The sequence below is a fragment of the Haemaphysalis longicornis genome, unplaced genomic scaffold (genome assembly GCF_048455015.1).
Source record: "Haemaphysalis longicornis isolate Haplotype H1 unplaced genomic scaffold, Haemaphysalis longicornis Haplotype H1 scaffold_9, whole genome shotgun sequence".
In the NCBI taxonomy this organism is placed as follows: domain Eukaryota; kingdom Metazoa; phylum Arthropoda; class Arachnida; order Ixodida; family Ixodidae; genus Haemaphysalis; species Haemaphysalis longicornis.
In genome coordinates, this window is record NW_027526460.1 from 128928222 (window position 1) to 128952911 (window position 24690).

Consider the following 24690-nt stretch of genomic DNA (forward strand, 5'->3'; position numbering starts at 1 on the left):
AATGTTAAACTGTTTGATGAGAAAAAAATATTCGTGTCATCTGCATACATAATAATATCAGAAGAACCTGGTATTTTAAAAACATCATTTATGAACACAAGAAATAATAACGGGCCAAGTAGGGATCCTTGTGGGACTCCTTGTTTCAATTTCATTTCGGCAGATAATATGTCATTGATTCCAACTATTTGATATCGATCATGCAAGTAGTTTTTCAGAATTTGTAATGCGATCCCACGAATTCCACAGCTAGATAATTTTTTAACAGCAAATCAAAATGTATTGAATCAAATACCTTTTGAATGTCTAAGAAAAGACCGAGTGTGTATTTTCTGTTTTCCGTATTTACGATTATCTTTTCCTTGATATATGCCAGAGCTTGCTCAGTTGACCTATGCTTTTGGAAGCCGTATTGGTTGGTTGCTATTATTTGATGGTTGTCGAAAAAAGAAGTGAGTCGGTCATGGATTACGCCTTCGAATATTTTAGGTAGAGTTGGAAGCACCGATATAGGACGATATTTGGACAGGTTGTTAAGTTCACCACCTTTGAATATAGCAGTGACTTTGGCCAGTTTTAAATGTCTGGGAAAAATGCCTGTGGTCAAGGTGAGGTTAATAATGAAGGGTAAAACTTCGCATAGCAATGTCGATATCAGTTTTAACGAGGTATACTTATCCTGAAAAGTCGCACGCCGTCGCAAACAAAAAGGACGTAAATTATTAGCGTAAATTATTACTCTCGGATTGGCCGGGAAGAGCAGGGTGAATTACCTTTTTTTTAATTTTCAGAAAGATACAGTCCATAATAACATGAACGAATAGATGCTGTCTGGTCGCCTTCGTGCGTTCATCAATGTAGCGGAAATTTTCGCGGCTGACGACGTAGGCGGCTGTTCGATGGTCGAGCCGACTTAAGAAGCCGAGCCATTACTGTGTGAAAATGAGTTTTCGTTTCACTGATTACAAATCAAGGCAGGATGGTCTCCGAGTGCGACGTATTCAACAAGAGCCTTACGTTTAGACAACGCTACCAACTGTGACACACCTTCATACGCCATCTTCGGGCAATGCAGAGTCGCATGCGAATCGAGATGCTTTTCGATCATGACTTTGTAAGCTCATGCAAGTGAACAACCGAACGACCTAGACGTCTGACAAGTTTCTCAAAGCGGACAGCCGACAGAAAGTGTTACTGTCCGCAACAACTATGAAGTGCTGGCCGTATAGATAAAGTAGGAATGTTCGTACAGATTACATAACAGCCGGACACACTCGCTCTGTGATGGTACAATTATCCTCGGCACGGAACAGTATATGGCTGATATAGGCAACAACCTTCTCACGCATTCGAGCGTTGCGCTGTAGTAGAACGTTTCCCAAGGCATGCTCCCTTACGTCCATGTGAAGGATGGCAGGCTACAGAAATGGTATAGATTGTATTCCCTGAGAAGTTTAGCGGGCGATTTCTTCGCTTGGCAACTCTGAAAACCGCCATATCTGTGCCCGCTGTGCCTGCGCATGCGCACTGCGCCCACATCTAGCAGGTTGAAAATACCGGCGTGCGTCGTCTGCCCCGTTTCAACACGATTCTCGGCTATGGTGTCAACAGATATATTATTACCCGCACTGACATTATGTGGTGGCGCTTTCTTTGCCCTGGAGAACTTCGCATCCCCGGTAAATGAAACCGCGGCTACGAACGAAAGCAGCACCGCGCGCAAGAGGCCGACGCTGCAGTCGCCTGCGACCACGGATTTCGACACATGTGCCCCTTAATAAAAACCAAATGAGGGTTTTTAAAGAAATGTTTCACGCGTACGTCGATTTAGATACGATGGTAACGGAGAAGCTAAGGCATGCGAGGACGTCTCCAGAGCTGTGCCGTGCTTGCCCTCATCAGTCGGCACAAGCGCTGGGGAATCGCAAGTGCCCTTTGGGCAAATCACTTGAGTTTGGCTTACGCACAGCAAAATTTTCGGCCACAATGTTTCTGTTGTTGTCTTTGAACAAATGATACACCTTGAAGGGCGATCGGAGTTCACTAGCATATGCGCGCGACTTGGTCCATCACGACGCAGTTGCACGCGGGCGTAGGCTCCAAAGTTTTTAGCGCTCTATAGTCATGCGACAATTTAATCGCGCCTGACGATAGGTAGATGGTGGGGTGCTGTGTGAACAGTATTTGGCGTCAAGGTGCGTTCGGTAAGGCATCGTTCGGAACACGAATCAGCTCATGCTGTTATGTGCTGTGTTTTATCGGGCGCCAGCACGAATAAGTACGGCCATCTCGTGGAGCCCGGCGTAAACAGTGATACGTGATTTGGCGGCGACGCCTTAGCAACACGGACGATTAGCTGCCACGCACGTAGTTACCCGCATGCGTTCCACGCCAGTGAATACGACCTATAGTGCGGCTCCAGAAATAACGGTTTGTTTGAGGTATTCGACAGACGCTTCGCCGCTCTTCTTTCCAGTGATCATAATCTAAGAGCTGGTTCAGGGGCGAAGCGAGGGTGGCGAAGGTGTGCGGGCGCAGCGGCGAAAAGAGGATACCAGAAAGAAACAAGCTGCGGATGGCTTACTATTTTGGACAAAGAAATCTAACGGGTAAGAACGTACACCCTTCCTGTTGACGACGTGACCATGTATCTTTCTACTTTGTGCTCAGTTGTTGGCAAACGTAGGAAAATATGTCTGCACAAGAAATGTATCAATGACGATTTCTTTTGAATGAAAGACCCGATACCGAATGAACAGAAAGTATCTTTTCGCAACCAGGGAATAAGAAGGAGTCCGAATTGGCTGAAGTCTAAAGCTGTGGTACATCCGGTCCGCTTGAAGTGTCTGTAGCAGTGATTGGGATTGGCACGAAATGTCAGTAAAAGGGGAACACGAAACGTCCTACTCTGCAATCAGGGGATAATCACAAGCTGACCACACCACACAGAACGCGATGACGATCGATGGCAATTTTCACCGTGGAACGGTAGTGAGTGCTGATGCTAGCGTTAACGCCGTGAAGGAAAGGTCGATAGCAAGGAGTTCGCACCTCACGTAAACATGAACACAATTCAGCACTTATAACCGAGGCACCTGCCTTCACGCCTGCTGACGCGAGCGACACCTTCAACATCAGATAGCAAATCCAGTGGAGCTTTCAAGGAATAGGAAGCCTTCCGGATTATACAATTTTTCTTGCTAAAACACACCGAGTAGTTTTTTTTTCAGGCGCTGGTCGGTGGCGTAAGACGAAGGATGTAAAAGCAAAAACGTGAAGTGACAACATGCGCTCGCTGGAGCTCCTAGGAAAGTCGGCAGACACATCCAGCGACGTCAAAAAAGGGGATACGCATGCTGCCGGCAGCTGTAATAGCGCCGCTTCTCTTGTTCACAGGCACACCAGCTCTGTCGTTCGTGCCGTCGGCTCCATCGGCAAATAGGGAAAGTGGAACCTTCGTCCACTATTGGCATATCGATCGGCCGACCGTAAAGTCCCGGTTTGGAACAAAGTAGTTCGGAGTGCTCGGTATGTTCGTCACATAGCCGGAGGCAAGCTAAGTCGTGGCAGCAGTGACAGCGGCAGTGTTTGTTTCCCAGGAACCTTAAAGTAAGGCGATTTGGCCAAGCAGCAAGATGGCCGAAACTTCACTGTAAATGTCGCGAAGGCCAGAAGCAGAAGGGGCTAGACGGGTACCGCGTGTCTGCACCGCGACACGTCCGCGGGTGTTGCTTAGCGGATTATGGCACGGACCTGAGCGTGTCAGACTCCCAGGTGGAAAGATGACGCTGTGTCCTGTCAGATGCGAATGAATTCGAGTCAGTCGAGACGCTGGAAATTGGCTGTTACGTCTGGAATGGTGGTAGGCTCTGAGAGACAAGGGCTCGCACAGCGAACCCGCGATTCCCTTCAGGACGTAAGGACCGCGGTCGGAAACTGGCATGTATATGTCGAGTCTGTGCAAGGAAGCGAAATATCCGCGGTGTGCAAAAAATATGGTTCCTTAGAACGCCGCAATCCGCCCTCGCATTTCCCCTTTCGCATTGTCTTTTCGCGCTTTGGAGCTCCCTAAAACTTGGCGCAGCTGCATCGCAAAGCGAGCGGGGTCAATGATGGCGTCACCTTGGCTGACATATGACGTAATGGGGACTTCTGAGAAATTGAAAAGAACGCTAATTATTATTCTTGGTTATTGTCCAGCCTTCCAACGTACTAGCACGTTCGTAACAATCCAGCTACTGGTGACAGTCGTATCTGGAAAGACCGTCCAAGGTAGAGAAATGACGTTGGCGACTGATCACAATGCATCGCGAAGGAGTAGATACCATGCCACCAGGGAATCTTACGCCATGGGCATCGAGGCGTAAAAGTTCCCGCAGGAAAAAATATCAATAGGAGGTGCGGAGAGTTAAACAACGGGATGAAATAGCACCAACACCATTTCAGAAGTAGAGGCTTTGGGAAGCCAGGTCGCTGCATAAGCGCTAGTTTGTTTGGAATCCGATTAGAGTGAGAGAAAGGCGGAGGCCATGGGATGACCATCACAAAGGATGAAGCTCTGATGAGTGTATGTACAAAGATGAAGCAGCGGGAGCAAAGTATGGTGGTAATGTGCGAATTACTAGCTGTAATCGTAAGAAATGCTCACACTAAATAATTGCACGTTTACCATCATCCTCAACATAATTATAATCCGCACCCTATTTATGTCCACTACAGGACGGAGGCCTCAATACTGAGAACGAACTGCCTCTATACTGCACTGCCCTAGCCCAATCTCTGTTACCAAATTTCATTGCCTCATTCCATACTTCTGGTCCCTACATCGAATCCTGCTTCTGCAGAATGAATGAATGAATGAATGAATGCATACTGTAGCCGCAGATGTTTGGGCATGTGTGTGTGATGCGGGAACGATTTTCATGTCTTGCCGGGTGACCTAGCTGAAGCATGACAGACGGACAGCTAAACTATCCAGGTAAATTTTGGAACAAAAATGCAGCTTCACATTCCTTTTCAGAACACCATGCTGTCTTGAGCTCTGCGCATAAACGTCAGACTAGCGAGCATGCACCGCCACTTCCCTCCAATTTATAGGCTCGCTTGTTTTACGTCATGGAGGAACCTCGTGCATCTCTTGACGGAAGTTTCCATAACGGACGTGACCACGAGAACAAGCTCACCGCATCGTAGTTTCTAGTCGTTATATACGAACGGACAGAGAGCGCACGACTAGAGGATGCGCGCGTAATGAGGTGGTATATGTACCTTTTCCGAAGGGTGAACTTCGAGGTTGATGTTCTTGAGAACAAGCTCGAGGTCCGGGCGGTAGCGGACGCTGAAGTTGACGAACTGCACGGCTCCGTCCTGGGGCCACTCAGGGCTGGGGGCTGGACTCACCCGCCATTCAGCCTGCAGCGCAGTGTGAGTTGTACAAGCCATATGGTTCCTGAGTAACCAAAAATGGGTTCTGGCCTTTGAAGCAGCTTTATTCCAGTATATAAGGCGCACACACGATCTCCCACATGGTTTGTTATCTTCACCAGACCATGGCGGCAAGTCGAGCCGAGCGATTTGGTGTATGTGCAGACAAGCGGGGGAGCAGGTGAACGGCGAAAAAGAATCACGATTACTACACGAAACCCTTCAGGCAAATACCTTCGCTGCTGATACAGTGAGACACCGTTACTACATTCCACTCCAATGGCACGTGAATGCAACGTGTATTTCATGCAAACATTCAGATTTCGAATGCAAAAGCGCGTCGTGGCGTCATTTTCTCGCCAAAAAGCTCATCTCGCAACACCACAATTCCTAGTCATTCCAGGATATCAGTTGTATCCTAAAGCCCGCATGCAAAAATCAGACGAGTGCTCGCTGTACTGAACTACATTATGGTCCCTAGATACGGCGGCCGCCACCGGCAAGTCGCTGCATTGAAAGTTGAAACACACGAAAAGCAAAGAACGAGCTACGATTCTTGGCTTTTGTTTTCAAAACGCTATGGAAAGCTTAAAATATTTGTCGAAAATTGATACGGGCCGTATTCTGGGTCTGTCTTTCACTCCATGTGTTCTCTCGACTCGGCTGTGTGTAGAATACCGGAATACATTTACATGCGAAAATCGCTTTGAATGATCTCGTGGGCTGGAGGAGCGAGTGCAGGGTGGATTCAAAATATGGCGGTTAGTCTCTTTCATGTGTTTCGGATATTCGTTTGCCGATGCAGTTAAAAATGCTGTAGTTTATCTTTGGTTAAGCCTAGTGGATAGCGAAAGCTTCACAGCCCTGGCTAGGCGCATTGTCGAGGTGTGGTTTCACAATGATATACACAATGATATACAATGATATACAATGATATCCAATGATATACAATGATATCCAATGATATACAATTATGAACAGTGGTATACAATGATATCCAAGAATAAGCCTATCTCTCCGCTGCCGCCTATCCGTCCCCGCCATCAGGCCGCTGCTCCGTGCCGGGCGCTGGTGGAAGGGGGTGTGGTTTGACCTCTAGCTCTCAATGTCAAAGCTGGTCACCCCGCGAAGAGCGCCCGAGGTAGCGTTGTGTAGCTATCGCCACAAAAACGGTATGTGGGCTGGCTACTTTGTACGAACACAAATAACCAATGGCGGCGCTGGCGTTGGCGGTACTCCCTTGTGCGAAACTTGAGTACAGCTTTTCAGGTGTTTTGAATGTGCGATCTATATAGGCAAAGCATTTAAAGCCTTACGTGTATGTAGAGTTGCAGATCACTCTTTGTGTAATGAGTTGGAGAACCCTGCAAGTAGCCTGGCAAGAGCTGACAATGGGTTCCGCGGCACACTGCAAACTGAGGTGAGTGCGGCGCGAATGTCTCCTAAACGGGAGAGCGCATGAAACAGATGCATGGGCATGATTCACAGCAGTCGCCGAAGACAGACCTGACTGTCTGAATAAACTTTGTTGCAGTAAAGATGGAGGAAAGGTGGAAGGGGACAAAAAGATTGGGGAATCACAGGTGGAACCCTTTGTCCAGGGCTCCAGTGGCTTCTGCTCCCGCCTTCGCCCGGCTGATTAGGTCTTTTGGACCCCCGAAGACAGACCCCTGTGCTACTCTGGTGCCATCTATCTGCGGCAGACTGAACTCCGCTCATTGGCGACGTGTTTACTCGCTCGCTAATCTCGTCCGCTTTGCTCCTCATGCTTCAGATGTGCTCTCCTCCATTTTCCTTCTTGCGCTCTCTTCGCCATTCCTTCTTTGCTGCGCTCCGCACGCTGTCGGGCAGTGCCATCTCCTTCAAATGAAGGAATCCCCACAAAATGCCACACTTTTGCACGGCCGAGATGAATAGGCCGTTGAATTCAAGGCGCACCAACTTGGGTGCCTCCCTCCGGAATACCCGCAGAGCACGCCATTCGGCGTGAATGGCACGTTATCTGAATGGACGCTGGCGAGCATGCTATAGGCAGAAGTCGGGTCGGGGGTCAGCCTTGCTTGGTTCGTTTTCTAAGGCCATTTGTTGGTCGCTTCCGGAATAGTCGGACGCCGAGTAAATTTTTCTGTTTAGCTTGTTGAACGACGTTTTTGTAGCGTAAGCTACACTGGCCGAGGTTGGGCAGTTTCGCTTGGACCCCGAAGGGTCGTGCTGCGCAAGCGCGAGGAGCATTGGATTGGATTGGATTGGATTAAATTGGATTGTATTGGAATTGATTGGAAATTTAATCCAATTGGAGTACGGGTGTGTAGAGAATTGGGTCTGCACATTCGCCGGCCTGCGCCTTTCAGAGGAGTCACGTCATAGCCGCAGCAGACGCACTGGCGCAGGCGCGTGCTCCGTTGCGCAGTAGCCAAGTCTGACGCTGCGCCGGAGCCGCTTGATAGCCGTTTCGCGTGGCTCCTGGAGATCCGTGCTGCGCATGCGCGAGGAGCAGTGACTGAACTCGACCGGACTGGATTGGATTGGATTGGAAATCGTTTTAGCAGCAGTAAGCATGATAATCAGCTAATCCTAGACAACCAGGGAGCCTAAGAATAACCAGCTGAACCTTAGCTCACGCTACGTATATCCTGGCATAGCCGAGCTAAGCCACTGCTAATTTTTTCGGCGCCGTGCGTCGTGTGGACGCCGCAAGGCGTTGTTCGCCGCCTTGCGGTCGCACGTTCGCTCCATCTAGTTTGGCCCAAATTCCAGAAAAATGGGGTACAAATAATAAGGAGTCCCCGCACCCGTTAAAGGAAAGAAAGAAGAAATGCGCTGCTTAACGAATGATGAAGGTCGATTTACGTCGCGGGGATGACAGCAGGCTTTCAGCCGTCCATACTCTTTAATTAAACAACACTACTTTCATATATTTCCCAGGGATAAGTAGTACTTAATTAATTTCTTCCCTTTTCGCGATTTCACAAACCTCGGTCGGCGTCCTGGTGTACTCGTGCAGACGCTCGACGGCGATGAGCGAGTTTTCAAGCTCGGCCGTGAACCGCACCAGGTAGTTCAGGGCGTCTGTCACCTGTGTGTGGAAGAAGCAGAAGTACAGGTCAGTCACTTTATACAGAATGACGCCGTTTGGAAGATTGCGAGGCGGTTAACACTGGTACTTTTGACATGCAGGAACGCGTACAAACTGTCATTTGAACCTTCGGAGTGGGCTTATGTTTCCAACGCGGGAAACCAAGAATAGCCGGAACGGCCAATTCCAGAAAATACAAAAAATAGCAGAAATGGAGAAAAATGTATGCTTGAAATCTTTATATAAGCCTTCCCGTTTACTTCTTGAGTGAAATTGACTAGATCCCTACTTGAAGGCAAGTTAGACTATACATAGGACTTTATAAGCCGGTCACTTGCCCGGATCTGTAAAGCCCCTATTTCAAGGCCGCAAACATAATAAAGCATTCTTGCTTTTGAGAAATGTTTCCTGACTCCACGAATTTAGGTCACCCAACCCTCACTTTTGGTTTCATGCTGTAAATTAACTGATGACATCTTTTATTTCACTTTAATGGACAATGATAGAGCATTAGTTTATTTCTGAAATCCACGCCTTAAAACAGAGAATCCTAGCATGCGACTGGTACTGATGCAATGACATCCCGAGTTTTCGCACTGGAATTGGAAGAAATATAGGTCATATCCATTTCAAACTACGTCATTTATTAGTGACCTATATATAAAATGCCCGAGATCACAGTTGCGTCACCATGACGATTTGTGTATGTCGTCATAGCCGATGTCATTCAGTTGCGCAAGTAATTTGAAGAAAAAAAGGACACTCTTGAACGACACCCTTCCATTGAGAACACTGCTGAGAACGGGGGGTTGCTACTGTTACCTTTAACCGATGGGAACACGGCTTGCATACACTGCATGTTAAGATACCTGGCAGATTTTTAAAAACATTTTTGTGTTTTCCCGGTAAAAAAAAAACGCCTTTGGTGGCTGCGGTGGAGATGAATGCATCACCGAAGGGTGTTCAGACTGAACAAGAGAGAGACATTACTTTATTGAGCTTTAAGATGGTTCAGTGTAGCGGTGGTGTTCTCGGTTTGAGGCCGGCGACGACGCTCGCTGTGCGGGTGACCTGAAGGGTCTGCTGGACCTCTGAGTCCAAGCTCTCCAGCGAGCTGCCCACTGCTCTTCATTAACTAAGGAGGGAAAGGGATATTGAGGACAGGCCCACATAAGGTGGACCAGCGTGGCTAGGTCTTCCCAAAGAGGTGAATGCGGTACAGAAATGATCGGCAGGCCAACCAGTTCGTCTACAGGAGTCGGCGTAGTCAGGATCGACAGGGGCCTGGAACAATACGAGTCTCCTAATTGCTCGTTAGCTCAGGGTGGGAAGGGGGCGTGGTATTGACAGTGAGCGGGGCGGTAATGCTTGGTGATGTCACGCGTACGAAACGCCATTTGAAGCTTCGGGACTGATCCCTCGTCGACCTGGCGCCGTGCTAGGAGACGAGGCTGACACGGGCATGGATAAGTACTCGCTGTATATTGTCTTTACAGAACCGTAAAATCCTAAATTACACAGGGCATCTTCTGCAATAACTCGCCCGCTTGCAATTCATGTTCCGAGTCCTTTGGGTCGATCTACGTTCATTTTAGCGAGAACACCACGCCGGAAAGCACCCTTTCCCTCGGACATGTATCCTCCCCTGAGCTTTGCCGATGCTGGCTGTGGCAGCACCACTCTGGAAAGTCCGCAGGGCTAAACGTATAGCGGATTGGTAACTCACAACTGTACAACGTCTACGCGAAAAAACAAAAAATCAATCATAACGGTAAAATACGGAAGATCAAAACTTTAAAGGTTTAGATTTACAGGGTGGTGAAGCGATAAATGACCGCCTTTAAACATTTTTTTCTCAGCAAACCCCCGCTCTGTTCGAGCTCAAACTTTACACGAAGTTCGCATTTCGTGGTCTATTTTGTTTGACACCAAGAACATGAACGAAGCTTATCTGCTTATATAGAAAACAAAAAATCTGCAGACATTTAGCGAATTGTCTAGTAATGCATAGAATTCTTATATTGCTTGTCTAAAGTGTGAGTTCTTTCGAGCTACATTATGACTATCAGTAGCGAAAGACTTTGGATCATTTTATTCTTTTGAAGTTTCCTTCGTACATATTCGCCAATGATGTGAATTTGTACCACTATACCAAATACGCGCCTTTACTTCACTAATTATAACTTTTTTCCGAAGATGCAAGGCGTAGTGCAGGGTAGTTCAGTTTTTGCTAGTATTTTTTAGTCCTATTTGCAACGTTCTTTTGCGGACTTTTTTTGTTTAGTCTTCTGTTTCGGGGGCGGATGTATAACATGTATGTTTTGCATTTTCGCAAATAATACGTGAAAGTATTTTTTCTCCTTCTTCTTATATTTTGGTTTTGGAAAATTCTGTTCGACTAATTATGGCCAACTACGCTATTAAAACGAATAAATGTGTTTCCTCTGCCAAACCTGCCTTTTTGGGGCAACGCGGGGGTTCGCTCCTTTTCGCTATTTTTTTGTTCGTGTATATTTTGAACGTTCCCTTGCGAACTTTTTTGTTTATTCTTAGGTCTTGGGGGCATATGTATACGATGGGTATTCTTACTTCTGTCAGATTATTTTTTGAAAGTTGTATTTTTTCATTTTTTTTCTCTTTTCTGGTTTTTCAAAATTCTGTTTCACCAGTGATCATATACGCTGTTGTAGCGATTACAGGTTTTACTTCCGTCGAATCTCAGTTTTTGTGGAATTGCGGGGAGTTATATGGTCTTGGCTGTAGGGGTACTCGGCAAAGAATGCTACACATTAAAGCGATTTTCGCCTATGGGAAACGTTAGCCCCATAATGGCTGTTTTGACCGCACTTGTAGTGTGGCGCCACCTCGCGTGTTTAGCTTAAAACACCCGTCGGCAGTTTGTGGCACGCATAGCGTTTTATACTACTACAGTAACCGACCGTTTTTTCGGGCTCCAAAAATTCGCACTTCCTGGATATTCCGGACCTTTCCGAGGAATCACCAGTTGTCCCGTAGAAGGAATGTATATGATCAACGGATATTTCGGACAAAATTAAGCCGAAATTTCGATTATCCGGAAAACAGTTTCCGCGACGGAGCCACGGTGCGACTCCAGGACGACGCCATTTTGAATCCGGACGGTCAATGGAACTAGTAAAACACAAACGGTGCTATGGCAAAGAATGTCTCTCAGGCGTATACTTGATACTATGCAGGATTGAAACATTAACCTGCACCGAAACTGAGCTCTAAGAATTGCTTAGTTCCAGTGCGTGCGAGAAGAGTGCACGGGAGAAGCGCACCTTGAGCGCGTAGAGCAGCGTGAGCCCGACGGTGGCCGGCCCGACGAGCTCCCGTCCCTGCACCAGCAGGCAGGCGGTGACGAGCGTGACGGCGTTGCCGACAAAGTTGAGGCGCACGGTGAGCCAGCGCTCGGCGGCCATCAGGTGGAAGGAGCAGCTGACCCAGCGGCCCAGCAGCGAGTCCGAGAGCTCGACAAAGCCCCGCTGCACGGCGTAGGCGCGGATGGTCTGCACGCCGGGCACCGTCTCGGCCACGCAGTTGAACACGGGCGACCGCGACACGGACTCTAGCCGCTGCAGCTGCCGGAAGGTGCGCACGAACAGCTTCTGCAGGAGCAGCAGCAGGAAGATATGTGAGGAAGGTCGCTGGTGGCCACGGGCGGATGGGTAGATGGATGAATGCAACAATGGATGGACAGACGGACAGACAGACGGATGGATGAAAAGATGTATCGATGGATGGACATGTATGTATGTATGTATGTATGTATGTATGTATGTATGTATGTATGTATGTATGTATGTATGTATGTATGTATGTATGTATGTATGTATGTATGTATGTATGTATGTATGTATGCGTGTGTGTATGTAGGTAGGTATGTATGTAGTGTATGCATGAGTTAATGGATGGATGGATGGATGGATGGATGGACGGACGGATGATGGTCGGCGTTACCTGCACGACAATGTAGACTAGCGCGCAGGGCAAGACGGCGATCATGAAGGCCGGTATGTAGATGGAGATGAGCAGAAGGATCCCGAGGACGTCGCTCAGCTGCTCGAGCACAGAGTCCATGACGATGGTGATCTGGTAATCCACTTGGTCCAGGTCCTTGCTGAACCTGCCACCGAGAACCCCACCAGCTCAGCCGCTCACCCGTCTCCGAAAAGAAAAATATTGGCCCTAACGATTCGCTCACGCAAAGCGAGTGACGTACATGCTCCAACGTGCCCAAACCACATCTGGCCCTCGCTGCCACCATTGTTCTTACTCAGATATAACATAAATGGGCGATGGTACTATACAGGCACAGTTATGCTTGTAATGTTTCCAGCAATGGTGCGGGAGAATTATCTTTGATCTCGCCGTTGAGGCCACTGAAGACAAGCGCTAAGGCCGGGAAGTGAAGCCTATTTTATTCACTTAGCACACATGCGCAAACACGAGCCTTATTTGTCACTTCAGCGCGTAAGTAGGACAAAGGGAGAGGGAACTGCAGGTCTCGGACGTACACATGTCATGCCAGTTGTCACTTATGATTAAGTTCAGTGGCAGTGAGTGCGCGTTTACTTCCTTGTTTTATCTTTCTAATGCACAAGCACTTCTTTGTCTACTAAGCGAGGGAACCCGTCCGTCTGCTAGGAGCGTCAGATGAAATAGCGCTTCGTATAGGGATACGTCGGTTCTCATGGAGATATTTACCAAAAGGTCATAGGGCCCTGTCGTTACTGGCGGGATGTCCACCTCCTCTGAACTACTTCCTCGTTCGGTATTATCCTGGATGTCGCGGCTTCTGTACAGGTCTCTATAAAACTCCTCGGCTACTATAACTATTTTATCCCCATTTTTGATAACATCAGTTTGCTTGTCTTTAAGCGCATACATCTGATTTTTCCCTATGCCTAGACGCCTCTTCACTGCTTGCAGGCTGCCTCCGTTGTTTACAGTATGCTCAATTCTCTCCATATTTTATGGTAATAAAAATGAAAACTAAAAAAAAGTATTATAATTCCGTATGTAAGCGGTCTTACGCTTATTAACTTCGAAAGCTGCGCTAGTTCTATTCTGTCAGCTGGGATGGAGACTGTCATGCTTTGCCGTTTCCTTATTAAATATTTCGTCTCCTAGGAAAGTTTGCTAGAAGAAGTAAAGAAGGCTTTGGGAGAAATGCAAGGGGGCAAAGCACCATGTGATGACCAGATAATAGCAGACCTTGAAGAGTGGCGGGCAAATTGTACTAGAAAAACCGACAAACCTGTACACGCCATGCCTAATTCCGACGAGTGTTCCGCAGTCTTGGAAGAGCACGAACATCATCCTAATCCATAAGTAGGTGACATGAAAAACTTGAAAAATTACAAGCCGATCAGCTTACTGTCAGTCGTCTACAAGGTACTTGTCAAAGTAATCGTTAACAGAATTTCTGCCACCTTAGATTTCTTTCAACCTAATGAACAAGCAGGGTTTCGTAAAGGCTATTCAACAATGGACCATGTTCACACGATCAATCCGGTGATAGTGAAATGGGCGGAGTATACGCAACTTCTACACATAGCCTTCATAGATTATGAGAAAGCTCTTGACTGCGTCGAAATATCAGCAGTCATTCAGACATTGCGGAATCAGGGTGTAGACGAGAATTCGTAAGAATACTAGAGGATGCCTACAATGATCTACAGCTACCATCGTCCTCTATACGGAGAGCTGTAAAATAAGGAAGGGCGTCAAACAAGGAGGCACAATCTCTCCAATGTTATTCACAGCATGTTTACAAGAAGTATTCAGAACATTGGATTGGGAACAGGTGGGCGTAGGGTTAACGGAGAATACCTCAGTAACATCAGATTTGCTGATGACGTCGCCATGCTAAGTAACTCGGGGGCGAATTGCAAAGCATGATTACCGCACTGGAAAAGCAGAGTGGAATCGTGTGCCTGAAAATTATATGCAGAAAACTAGAGTAATGCTCAATAAACTCGGGAGAGCACAGCGGTTCGAGATAGGTCACGAGGCAATGTAAGTGGTAAATGAACATATCTACTAAGCCAAGTAGTGACCCAGGATTCCATTCATGAGGCAGAGATAATTCGAAGGATAAGAATGCGGTGGAGTGCATACGGCAGACATTCTCAGATAATGAATGGCACCCTATCATTCTCCCTGAAGAAGAAATTGTATAACAGCTGCATCTTACCGGTACTCACCTACGCGGCAGAAACTTGGAGGATCACTAAAAGGGTTCAACATATATTGAGGACAACTCAGCGAGCTATAGAATGGATGATGGTTGTAACGTTAAGGGAGAAGAAGAGATCGGAGTGGGTCAGGGAACAAACGTGGGTTAAGGACATATTACTAGAAATTAAGAAGAAGAAATGGGTGTGGGCAGGGCATGTAATGCGAAGGAAAAGTAACCGTTGGTGAGTAAGGGTAACAGACTGGATCCTTAGAGAAGGCAAGCGTGGCAGGGGGCGGCAGAAAGTTAGATGGGGAGATGGAATCAACAAGTTCGCGGGGATAAATTGGTGAAAGTTAGCATTGGACCGGAATAAATGGAGATGTATGGGGGAGGCCTTTGTCTTGTAGTGGGCACAGATAGGCTGATGATGATGATAGGGCTCTCGTGCTTCGATAGCAGACTGCGTGAATTTACCGCTCACGTCGAGCTCGCTACACCGTCGCCATGGGTTTCCGACCTCGTGTTTCTGTTAAGCTCCCTCAATTTCGGCCGCAGGTGATATTTCTTCCCATCCCCTCCCTATTCCATCTTTACGCAGCCTCCCACTTTACCCATCTTTTTATTCCCACTTCTACTCCATAGCCTTATATGTCTGATTGCCGAGTGCTGTGGCTTGACTGGCAGTGGCGCTTATTTCGAAGAGCTCAAGCTCCAACAGCCTGGTTTTCGTCATACAGATAAATTCGAAGTTCAGCAGGCATTAAACGCGAACGAAATTTCGGTTTTAAAAGAAAATGTGAACTTTCGGAGCTCTTTTAGATTGTTGGTTGGGTGAAAAAACTATACTAAGATTTTAAAATAAAGAAAACTTGCTCTTTTTTTCGCTCATTTATATCTTATTTTTTAAAGCAGATCATAAATGTCTCAAATCGTACGAAAACTCATCGCCACCTGCCATTACCACGTGTAGGGAAACAGTTGGTTGATGCATTGCTCGTGAGGCAGCTCAGCAGCACGTATGCATGCTTTTTTTAATGCAATGCCTTTACAAGCTCCGTCATTTCTCTGTTTAATAATAAGCTTAATAATAATTTCTCCGTTTAATAATAAGTTTAATAGTAATAAGCTCCGTTTATTTCTCCGTCATGGTTTATCACCGGTATTGGTAAATCCTGAAGCAGAAATAAGTGCGTTGAGGAAAACACTGTGCCCTGGTTTTTATCGTTCTTACGTTCTTTAAATCTTACAGCACCATGTTTATTTAAGTTTAAACTAATCGCGTTAATCAATGAACGCAGACCAAGTTGAATCAGTTACAACCCACTGGTTTCATTCGGCCCGGCCCTCAGCGTACGCGGAGCTATCGCGCTCTTAGTGGCGGAGTCCCAAGAATCACGCAGATCAACAACTGCATGTCGGGTTTCGGAGCGTATGTACGCGCATGCGCACCTGTTGAGGATGCGTCCGAGAGGCGTGGTGTCGAAGAAGGACATGGGCGCGTGCACCAGCCGGCTCAAGGCCTCGTCGTGGAGGCTGCCGGAAGCGTTGAGGCCGCACAGGGCGAGGATCAGGGTGGCCAGGAGAATCGAAGCACCTGCACGCGTGTAGCAGGCGGGTAGAGAATCAAGGGGCACCATTAGGGAATGCGTCCAACTCTTCTTTCCAGTTGCTTTGTGTAGGCAAATTCAAGAACGTGTATTTCCGAAGCTGTTTACATGTTTTTGCTATAGTTGCTGACAGCATTGTCGACGTTTTACCGACGTTTAATAATAAAGCTCTATTTGATATGATTTGAAACAAGATATTCTTCAAAGACTATTACGATGACGTAACAGTTGTCGTCACACTCGGTGTATGAAGGCGTACAGAACGTTGGATGTTGCCAGGATGGCTTTTCTGTGAAGCGCTGCTGTAGCGCTGTTGTCGACGCTACAACTCGTGCGGGGTGAATGGCACAAAATGGAACAGAAACGTTTAATGCATTTTAAACAAAAGTGGTGAAAACCATTTGACAAACAACTTTTGGTGTAACTGGAAAAATTGCTGAAAATCGTTGTAATAGAGGCTCTATAGGCGACTGTCATTTCACGGGGTTCCCGTGTCCTTCGATCACGGTTGCGTTACTTTGGGTCTAGCATTAAAGCGACCACGAGGCCAACGTGAAAGGCCACTTCAGTGAAAATACAGCGATGGGAAAAAACAAATTTGAAGCTTAAAGTGTAAACTACGGGATAGTTATGAACTCAGTGTCTATAGGGCCAACCGGCGACATACGGATATTTAAGACTTTTAAGCGGAAGCTGAGCGTCTGCCGTTGGTGTGTGGAGGTTCTGTCTCAGCTTCCTGCAGCCGAGGGTGGTGGTTCTAATCAGTATCCTACCTTCTTAATTTTAATGCGTAGCATCCTTTGCCGAGTACACCCACAGCCAGACCGTGTAACGCCTTGCACTTCCACAATACTGCAGATTTCGCGAAAGTTTCACCTGCAATCACTCATGATTCACTGTATTAGCGTAAAGGGAGATGATTGGTCAAACAAAATTTTGAAAATCTAAAAGAATAAGGAAAGTATAGAATAATTATGGAAACTGGCGAACCGTGTGTTAAAAATATTAGAAGAGGAAGAGGTGGCTATTCGCAGCTGCCCTCAACTATCACCATCATTGTAAAGTCCCATCCGCCATTAAAACGAATCACCCACGTCCCGCGGTCCCCGCCTCGGTTCTTCAACAAAATGGTGCCGTGACCAGGATGGGAAGATCTACACAGTTGGAGAACGGAGTGTGTGGGCCGCAATCAACGATGACGTGAGTGACACGGCTGCGATGGGACTGAACGGTGACCGATGACCAGGGGCCGCAGGCGGACGTGACTACCCACGGATCAATTGAGGGCTCACCAAGCAACTAACGACCAGGCGCCCTCACCAACGCTACCGAGCGGACGCCTGCGGGGACCAACGGAATCAACGGCTTCGGTTTCTCGCCTATCATGACTCTTCTCGGCGACCTAAAGATTTTAACGACGCCGAGCAGGGACATGGAGGCCCTGTGCGAACGAAGAAACCTAATCCGAAACGACGCCACTACACTGATCAACGACATAAAATCAGGGATGAATACCGAGACACCATCAATCGGTGAGCTTATTTCGCTCAAGAAAAGCCTAATGACAAAACATGTGCTCCTAAAAAAGCTGGACAGCCAGATTGAAGTACTTCTCGACTTGGATGATTTAGAGAAAGAATATGAAGCCGCCTATGAATTCGAAGATCTTATCCTGTTGACCAAATTTAGAATGGAGCGATTGTTCCCGGAATTGTAAAAGTATTGTACCGATGACTTTGTTACAACAGCCCTGAAAAAGCAGGATTGTACCGTAGACATCAACGAATCGACTTTGGAGAACAGTCACATTCTGAACGATAACAGCAATTTGACGGCGTCTCTGAAAGAACCTCATCGAAATCAGTGAAAAAGCTGTTTCCTTCAAGCAAGAGATTATTAGTTCATGGAATAGCCAAGTGGAGGCACCTGTTGGCGTTACTCGCTCAGACGACGGCGACCCCAAAGATAAAATGGCTAGCTTACCGACCACAAAAATGACTAATCATCGGATCAATAAGAACGCTGAGCAGGAGCCGGCCGAGCCGTCTGGTGTGCAATGTTTTAGCGACAAGACAACAAGGTCAATGCTCAAGAAACGGCCTAATGAAGGACCACACAAACCACAGGTTGCAGAAGCACTGCAGAGCTATCGAAACCACTGAAGGAACTTTGACTCACCCATGGAGACGCCTGATAGATGCCGTCACGGCAGCACGGCTTCAGAAAGAATTTCGTTTACCATGGTAGAGCATAAGAAATACCTGAATACCCCTATGTCCAAACGAATGCCGCGAAAACGGCCAAACTGGAAGGGCCTACGATGTGAACGCGCAACTTCCCCAAACATGGTTTCATCAAAGCACGTTACCAAATGCCGACTGATCGGTACAACGAGAAAGAAAAGAGCAGCCTCACGAAGAAGGAGCGTTCTACGCATGGAGAGAGCCAGGCAGCGCTTGAATTCCTCGACACGACAATCGATCCGACGCTCATGCCACACGAAGCGTGCACGAACACTGCCAGGTCATCCAGAACAGACCACGCTAAAGACAATCCGCGTGCGCTGGGCCAACTCCACAAAGCGCATGTGCCACAGAAGGTGGAAACATAGGTGGAAGCAGAAGAAGGAACTATCAATGTGCAGCTTACACGGAGATGACGTCGGTTCTGATTACAACGGACTGTTTAGTGAACTAGGGCAATAGTTTTTTGGAGTTGGCTCCAAAAGGTAACTCCTAATTTTTAGTGAACCTTCCTCCACTTATCGGCCGGCCGGGAGGCTGTTAAAAATATTAGAAGAGGAAGAGGTGGCTATTCGCAGCTGCCCTCAACTATCACCATCATTGTAAAGTCCCATCCGCCATTAAAACGAATCACCCACGTCCCGCGGTCCCCGCCCTGGTTCTTCAACACCGTGTAACGCCCTGCACAACAAAAAATTGCCCCCACCTCCCCGAAGGGAATCGTGAGGAAGTGCGAATGCATTTCTTGCGCCGAGAGTACACGGCGTAGTAATTGTGCCATCGCCTTGAGAGGCGCAGTACCGGCGAGGGGGAGCTGTCAGGCGAGGGGAGAGGCGCGCGCCGAGGGTGAGTGCAAACCTAACGGGGGGAGAGGCGCGCCAGCTGCAGAGCATGTGACGTCACGGCGCAAGCAGAGGGGGAGCAGACGCAAAGGCGCCAGCGCGCGGTCACGTGGGAGTGTGACGTCACGGCGCGAGGAGCGGTGCGGGAGCCGGCGCGGGCGCGCGCAGCCACGGCGCGGGAGGCGGAGCGCGCGCGGGTCACGTGGGGTGTGACGTCGCTGCGCCGTTGCTACAGACGCTCCTCTCCGCTCCTCGCGCCGTTGCTAGGGGAGAGGAGGAGGAGCAATGCGGACGGCGGATTCAGGGTCGCTTATAAAGTGCATCGCACTTAAATTGTTTATTAATTCACAGTATGGTGCCTTACAGTCTAATGGTTCCTGGGAATCGCAATGTGATCACACGGGGGAGTTTACGTTAACTCACTGGCGCGCGCCGTTGCTAGGGGAGAGGAGGAGGAGCAATGCGGACGGCGGAAGGTTCGGGGTCGCTTATAAAGTGCATTCGCACTTGCCCCCACCTCCCCGGCGGACGATTCAGGCTCGCTTAAGAAGTGCATTCGCACTTATTCCTGGCCAATCTCCCACGTGGGTATGTGCCATGTCAGCGGCCAGGCAGCGCGCGCCCATCTCCCCCCGTTGCTAAGGAAGACGAAAAGCGCGCGCACCCGCAGCTGTTGCTATGCGGACGGCGGAAGGTTCGGGGTCGCTTATAAAGTGCATTCGCACTTAAAGGGACCCAGAAAAGCCTTCTGTAAAAGTTACAAAAGGCCTGTATTGTCACGTAGCACCAATATAGCGATGCAATGCCGTTGGAATTATTGATCTACATTCAGTATTAGCTGCGCCAGAAGCAATTAAATGCACCCCTCCCCACTTGCCGATCGACTCCTCCTCCCTCTCTGCCTCCTTCAAAGCAGCTAGCTACATTCCTGCGCCTAGGCTCGCGTCAATCACTGCGGACCCGCCTTTGCGCCTTTGCCTCGGGATCGCGCAGGAAGGAGGAAGAGCAGCCGGAAGCCAATGGCAGTGACGCCGCCGGCGGCCGACCTTGCCGGCGATTGGGCGAATCAGGGGGCGCCTTCGCCGTTGCGTCAGCAGCGATCGCCGTTGCGTCACCCGCGGTCGGCTCGCTGCGGCGTCGCGCTCATCGGTTGAGAAAGGCGATCTTCAAAAATTGTTTACAAATTATCTGTACAACGTATGGGGCTCACACTTGGCTCAAAAATCCCCCGTTATGTGTTCTACCACCTGAATGCATTTGATTGCCACCTTCACAAAGCTTTTCGGGGTCCCTTTAATAATGCAGATTTTACGTCGTCAGCGGCGTGCGTTGGTGACTCAGCGGCGTTATAGCGGCTTGATAACTGCGTGGTGTACACGTGATACTACAAACCCGCTAGTTCTGCATTCTCTCACGTGACTGCGCCTCCTCTCCCTTCACTCCAGTCGGCGCTTCGCAGCTGCGGTGCGCTGCGGTGCGGTAAAGTTCCAAATGTAATTGTTATAATAACGTAAACGGAGATGATTGGTAGGACAAAATTTCCAAAAACTTAAAAATAAGAAAAATACAAAAAATTATAGAAAATGGCAAAACGCATAACACCTGGGATTTCCAGAATAATGCAGATTTCGGGAAAGTTTCACCTATTATCGTTATAATAGCGTCAATTGAGAGAATTGATCGAAAGGAATTTTGAAAAACAAAAAAAAAATATATGTATATAGTAACTACGGAAACTGGAGAATCGTGTAACGCCCTGCACTTCCACAATAATGCACATTTCTGCAAAGTTCCAAATGTAATCGTTTTAATAACGCAGATGAGGATAATTCGTCGGGCGAAATTTCGAAAAACTAAAAAATAAAAAAAAGCAAAAAAATAAATAAAATCGCAAAACGTATAACGCATAGCGTTTCCACAATAATGCAGATTTCGGGAAAGTTTTACCTATACTCGTTAGATTCGCGTAAATTGAGACAATTGGTCAAACTAAATTTTGAAAAACTAGAAAAGTAAAAAAAAAAAAGGAAAACTGCCGAACCGTGTAATGCCCTGCATTTCCATAATAATGCAGATTTAGGGAAAGTTCAAAATGTAATAGTTATAATAACAAATGGAGATAATAGGTCGGACAAAATTTTGCAAAAGTAAGAAGATTAAAAACTTATTAAAAAATACGGAAAATGGCAAACCGTATCACGCATGCAATTTCCACAATAATGTGGATTCCTATAGAGTGTCGTATGTAATCGTTATAATAGCGTAAACGGAGATAATAGACCCTATGCGAAATTGCTTGGTGATCTAGCAACACTGATGTAAACGAGACCGTCGGCCATATTGGTACGGGCGCTGATCGGGAAGTCTCGTATTGTTTACTGTGGAAGAGTAGGTGACGGTAACGCGGTATGGCTCAAACTGGACGGTGTTTTCCGGCTCTCGACCGCGGATTGTGGACGAAGGACTTGCCTGCGCTGCCGACTGTGTCTGAAGACTCATACCACTCGGGGTGCCGCGCCAAAGACCCATCCGAGCGGCAGCGGAGCAGGGCATGCCGCCTAGCCACCGAGGCGCATTGCTCGCCTTCATCGGTGCGGACAAACACGGCGACTCGCAGTAAGTAAATCCTTTGTTTTTACTTGACGCGAGTTAACCGGTATGAGCATTTGTAGAGCACTTTGTTCACCGTTGTTTACCACGCAAATGCGTAGCGGCGACCCTGTTGCAGTAACCCTGAAAGAGGAGAGCGACAATCGCCAGACCGTACCGCTAGTGGGTGGATTAGGTATTTTCAAATGCTGTACATGGAATTTACGGGGTGATTTTTGGCGAAGATTTTTACTTTCGGAAAGGTTGCGGCCGTTTTCCGTGACGGTCGTCCGCCCGCGCGTTTGCCGCAAAGCAATCGTGCTTTGCGGCGAAGTCAACTACAAAAGCGCGAATACGCCTTGAATTTTCTTTTTTTGTGTGTGTTTTCATTATTTATTGCGCATGTTCTGCGCAAAAATCTGTTTGTGTGTCTTCTCCTTTTTTGGCGGTGGGGTGGTTGTGTTTTTTTCTAAAGCGCATGTTTTTGGTGTGCACGAATAGATAATACAGTAAAACCTCGTTAGCTCGAACTCACTGAACTAGAAGATTTTTTTTTAATTCGATGGGTCATCGGTATAGCCCGAATGTTTACCTCTTTATCTCGAAAGATTCTGGAAGTGAGTTCCAGATAATCATATTATTGCTTGCTTAAGTTATGACGAACACGATTATGCGGGTACTGGTATCATTACGCACGCTCAGGTTTTTAAATGTTAAACTTCCTTCTTTTGAAAAATGCATTAACAAAGCATGCAGAGATACTTGCACACTCAAACTTGACGAACAATTTTGACATTATTGCTGTTTGAGGTGTAGATTATTGCCCTTGCAACAGTGTTAAGCAAGACACAAAATCTGGTCATTTTGAGTCTGTTACTTGCGGCGACTTTTCTGCTTTGTCCCTTTACCATAAACAGTAGCGGACTAGCCCTGTTCTTCCCTGAGTGTTATTTACTGATACTCTCTCTGTTCTTGCAGGTTGGGCCTCATCCATGTGCTCAGAAGCTGCTTTCGCTCCCAGAAGAAAAGTGGCCGGCCCTATGTTGTGTGCCTCACCTTTGAGACGGACAGTGGGGCGATTGGGGAGGCATCGTGCGAGTGCCCGGCGGGTTGCAGTGGAGCATGGAGTCACATCCTGGCTGCTGTGCACCTACTCGCCATCTTGGAAGCCGAAGGTTTTAAGAGGCGCCACCGGAGCTTGCGTACACTGAGCTGCCACAACAGTGGGGATGTCCGAGACAGCAGGGCATCAAGCCAGCGAGTGTCCAAAACATTGACTGGAGAAGCCCGCGATAAAATGGCCCCTCCCTTCCCTTGCCACTGCGTCTCTTCGATGCACGTCGAGTACAGGAGCAATGCGAGCAGCAACAAAGTGCCGTGCAGGCGCTTGGGAGAAAACTTGGTAGCCTTGGGAATGAGTTTTTTGCCCCAGTTGTGCTGGCCTCCCGCTCCTCCCCCCCCCCCCCCCCCCTCCAGTGACAGAAACAACGACTGGCATGGCACCTGAAGGGTCGGTCACCTATGAGCTACCAGCAAGCATTCATGCACATTTCGCCGTGGTCATCTCGCGAGCACGCAGAGGCTGGGCAACGTCGTGTTTACTAGACCGCGACATGCAGGGGTGCGCCAATGCTTCTTTTTGTTCCATTTATATCCACAGTTTGCTATACTGCACGCGCTATAAATCAGTGAAGTAGTTTAATTTACTGGGATTTTCACTGTGGATACAAAAAACGCAAAAGCACTCAAGCTGATGCGCGGCAGCCTGATGCAACTGTGGCCGTTTTCTTTTTTTCTTTTTGAATAAAACTTGAAAATTGTCTCAGCTACCTACATCAATGGCCGCTATCATTACGTCGGAGGCATGCATGCAGCATGTGACAAAACTAGAGGAGTGAGTGTGTATTTTAGTCGCAAAGTATTCGACAGTAAATACATCGTTGCTGGAATGACAATGGGCACCAAGTTAACTTGGCGTAACAACAAACCTTTCAGCCCGGAAAATCGGGAACCAAGTGCAAAAGCTCGAATTTTCCACCGTTAGATCATCATAAAACAGTGTTCCCCACTTCTGCAACGACACGCGGCTAAATGCAACGTAAAGAAACGAACAACACACTCCCATACCGTGCGCGCCCGCCGCAGAGGAAATTTTCAACCGCGCCGTGACGGCGTAGTGGGGCAAGAAAAGTTTGTTTACAGCCCTAGGTAAGATAAAGGCTCGCGTAGGGGCTAAGCGGTACCATTTAACAATGAAATGAAGCGGGCGCAGAGCCACAGGGATGAGTAAAGAAACAGCCTAATTTTGGCAACGTGTGGTACTGTTTTCCCGGTCGAGCGCCGCTGTCAGTCACGTGAATAGGCGGCGCACGCTCAGGCTTCATTTAGAACACAAATGCTGGACAACAGAACTCCAACGCAGCTGTATTTTTCATACGGACAGCGACTACGGAACCCCGCGCTTAGCGAACCAACGACAAATATTCGCTCCAAGCGCACCGCACCCAGCGTGTCACAAAGGTTGTTCGCGCCGGCACAGTTCGCGTCACAAAGTTCGTTCAAAAGCGTGGAACTTAACGTACCTTTTCTCCATTTGAACCGGTATTTCCGCATTGCGTGCTCTGCGGCACGAAGCAATGCTCCAGCATTGTAGTCCATCACCAAGAGCGGTCAATGCCCGCCTTCTATGTTTTGCTAATTGGTT

The 24690-nt window shown here is 47.8% G+C and overlaps 1 protein-coding gene across 6 annotated transcripts in view; it reads right to left on the bottom strand.

Moving 5' to 3' along the window:
- LOC144151519 (multidrug resistance-associated protein 1-like) overlaps positions 1-24690 on the bottom strand; it is a 106459-nt gene that overhangs the window by 20869 nt on the left and 60900 nt on the right. For all 6 annotated transcript variants that reach the window (XM_077682596.1, XM_077682594.1, XM_077682597.1 and 3 more), the window contains 5 exons: positions 16155-16299; positions 12482-12647; positions 11803-12129; positions 8399-8500; positions 5269-5412 (listed from right to left, as the gene is read on the bottom strand). In XM_077682596.1, coding sequence (XP_077538722.1) covers positions 5269-5412; positions 8399-8500; positions 11803-12129; positions 12482-12647; positions 16155-16299 — 884 coding nt within the window. The remainder of the gene's footprint in view (positions 1-5268; positions 5413-8398; positions 8501-11802; positions 12130-12481; positions 12648-16154; positions 16300-24690) is intronic.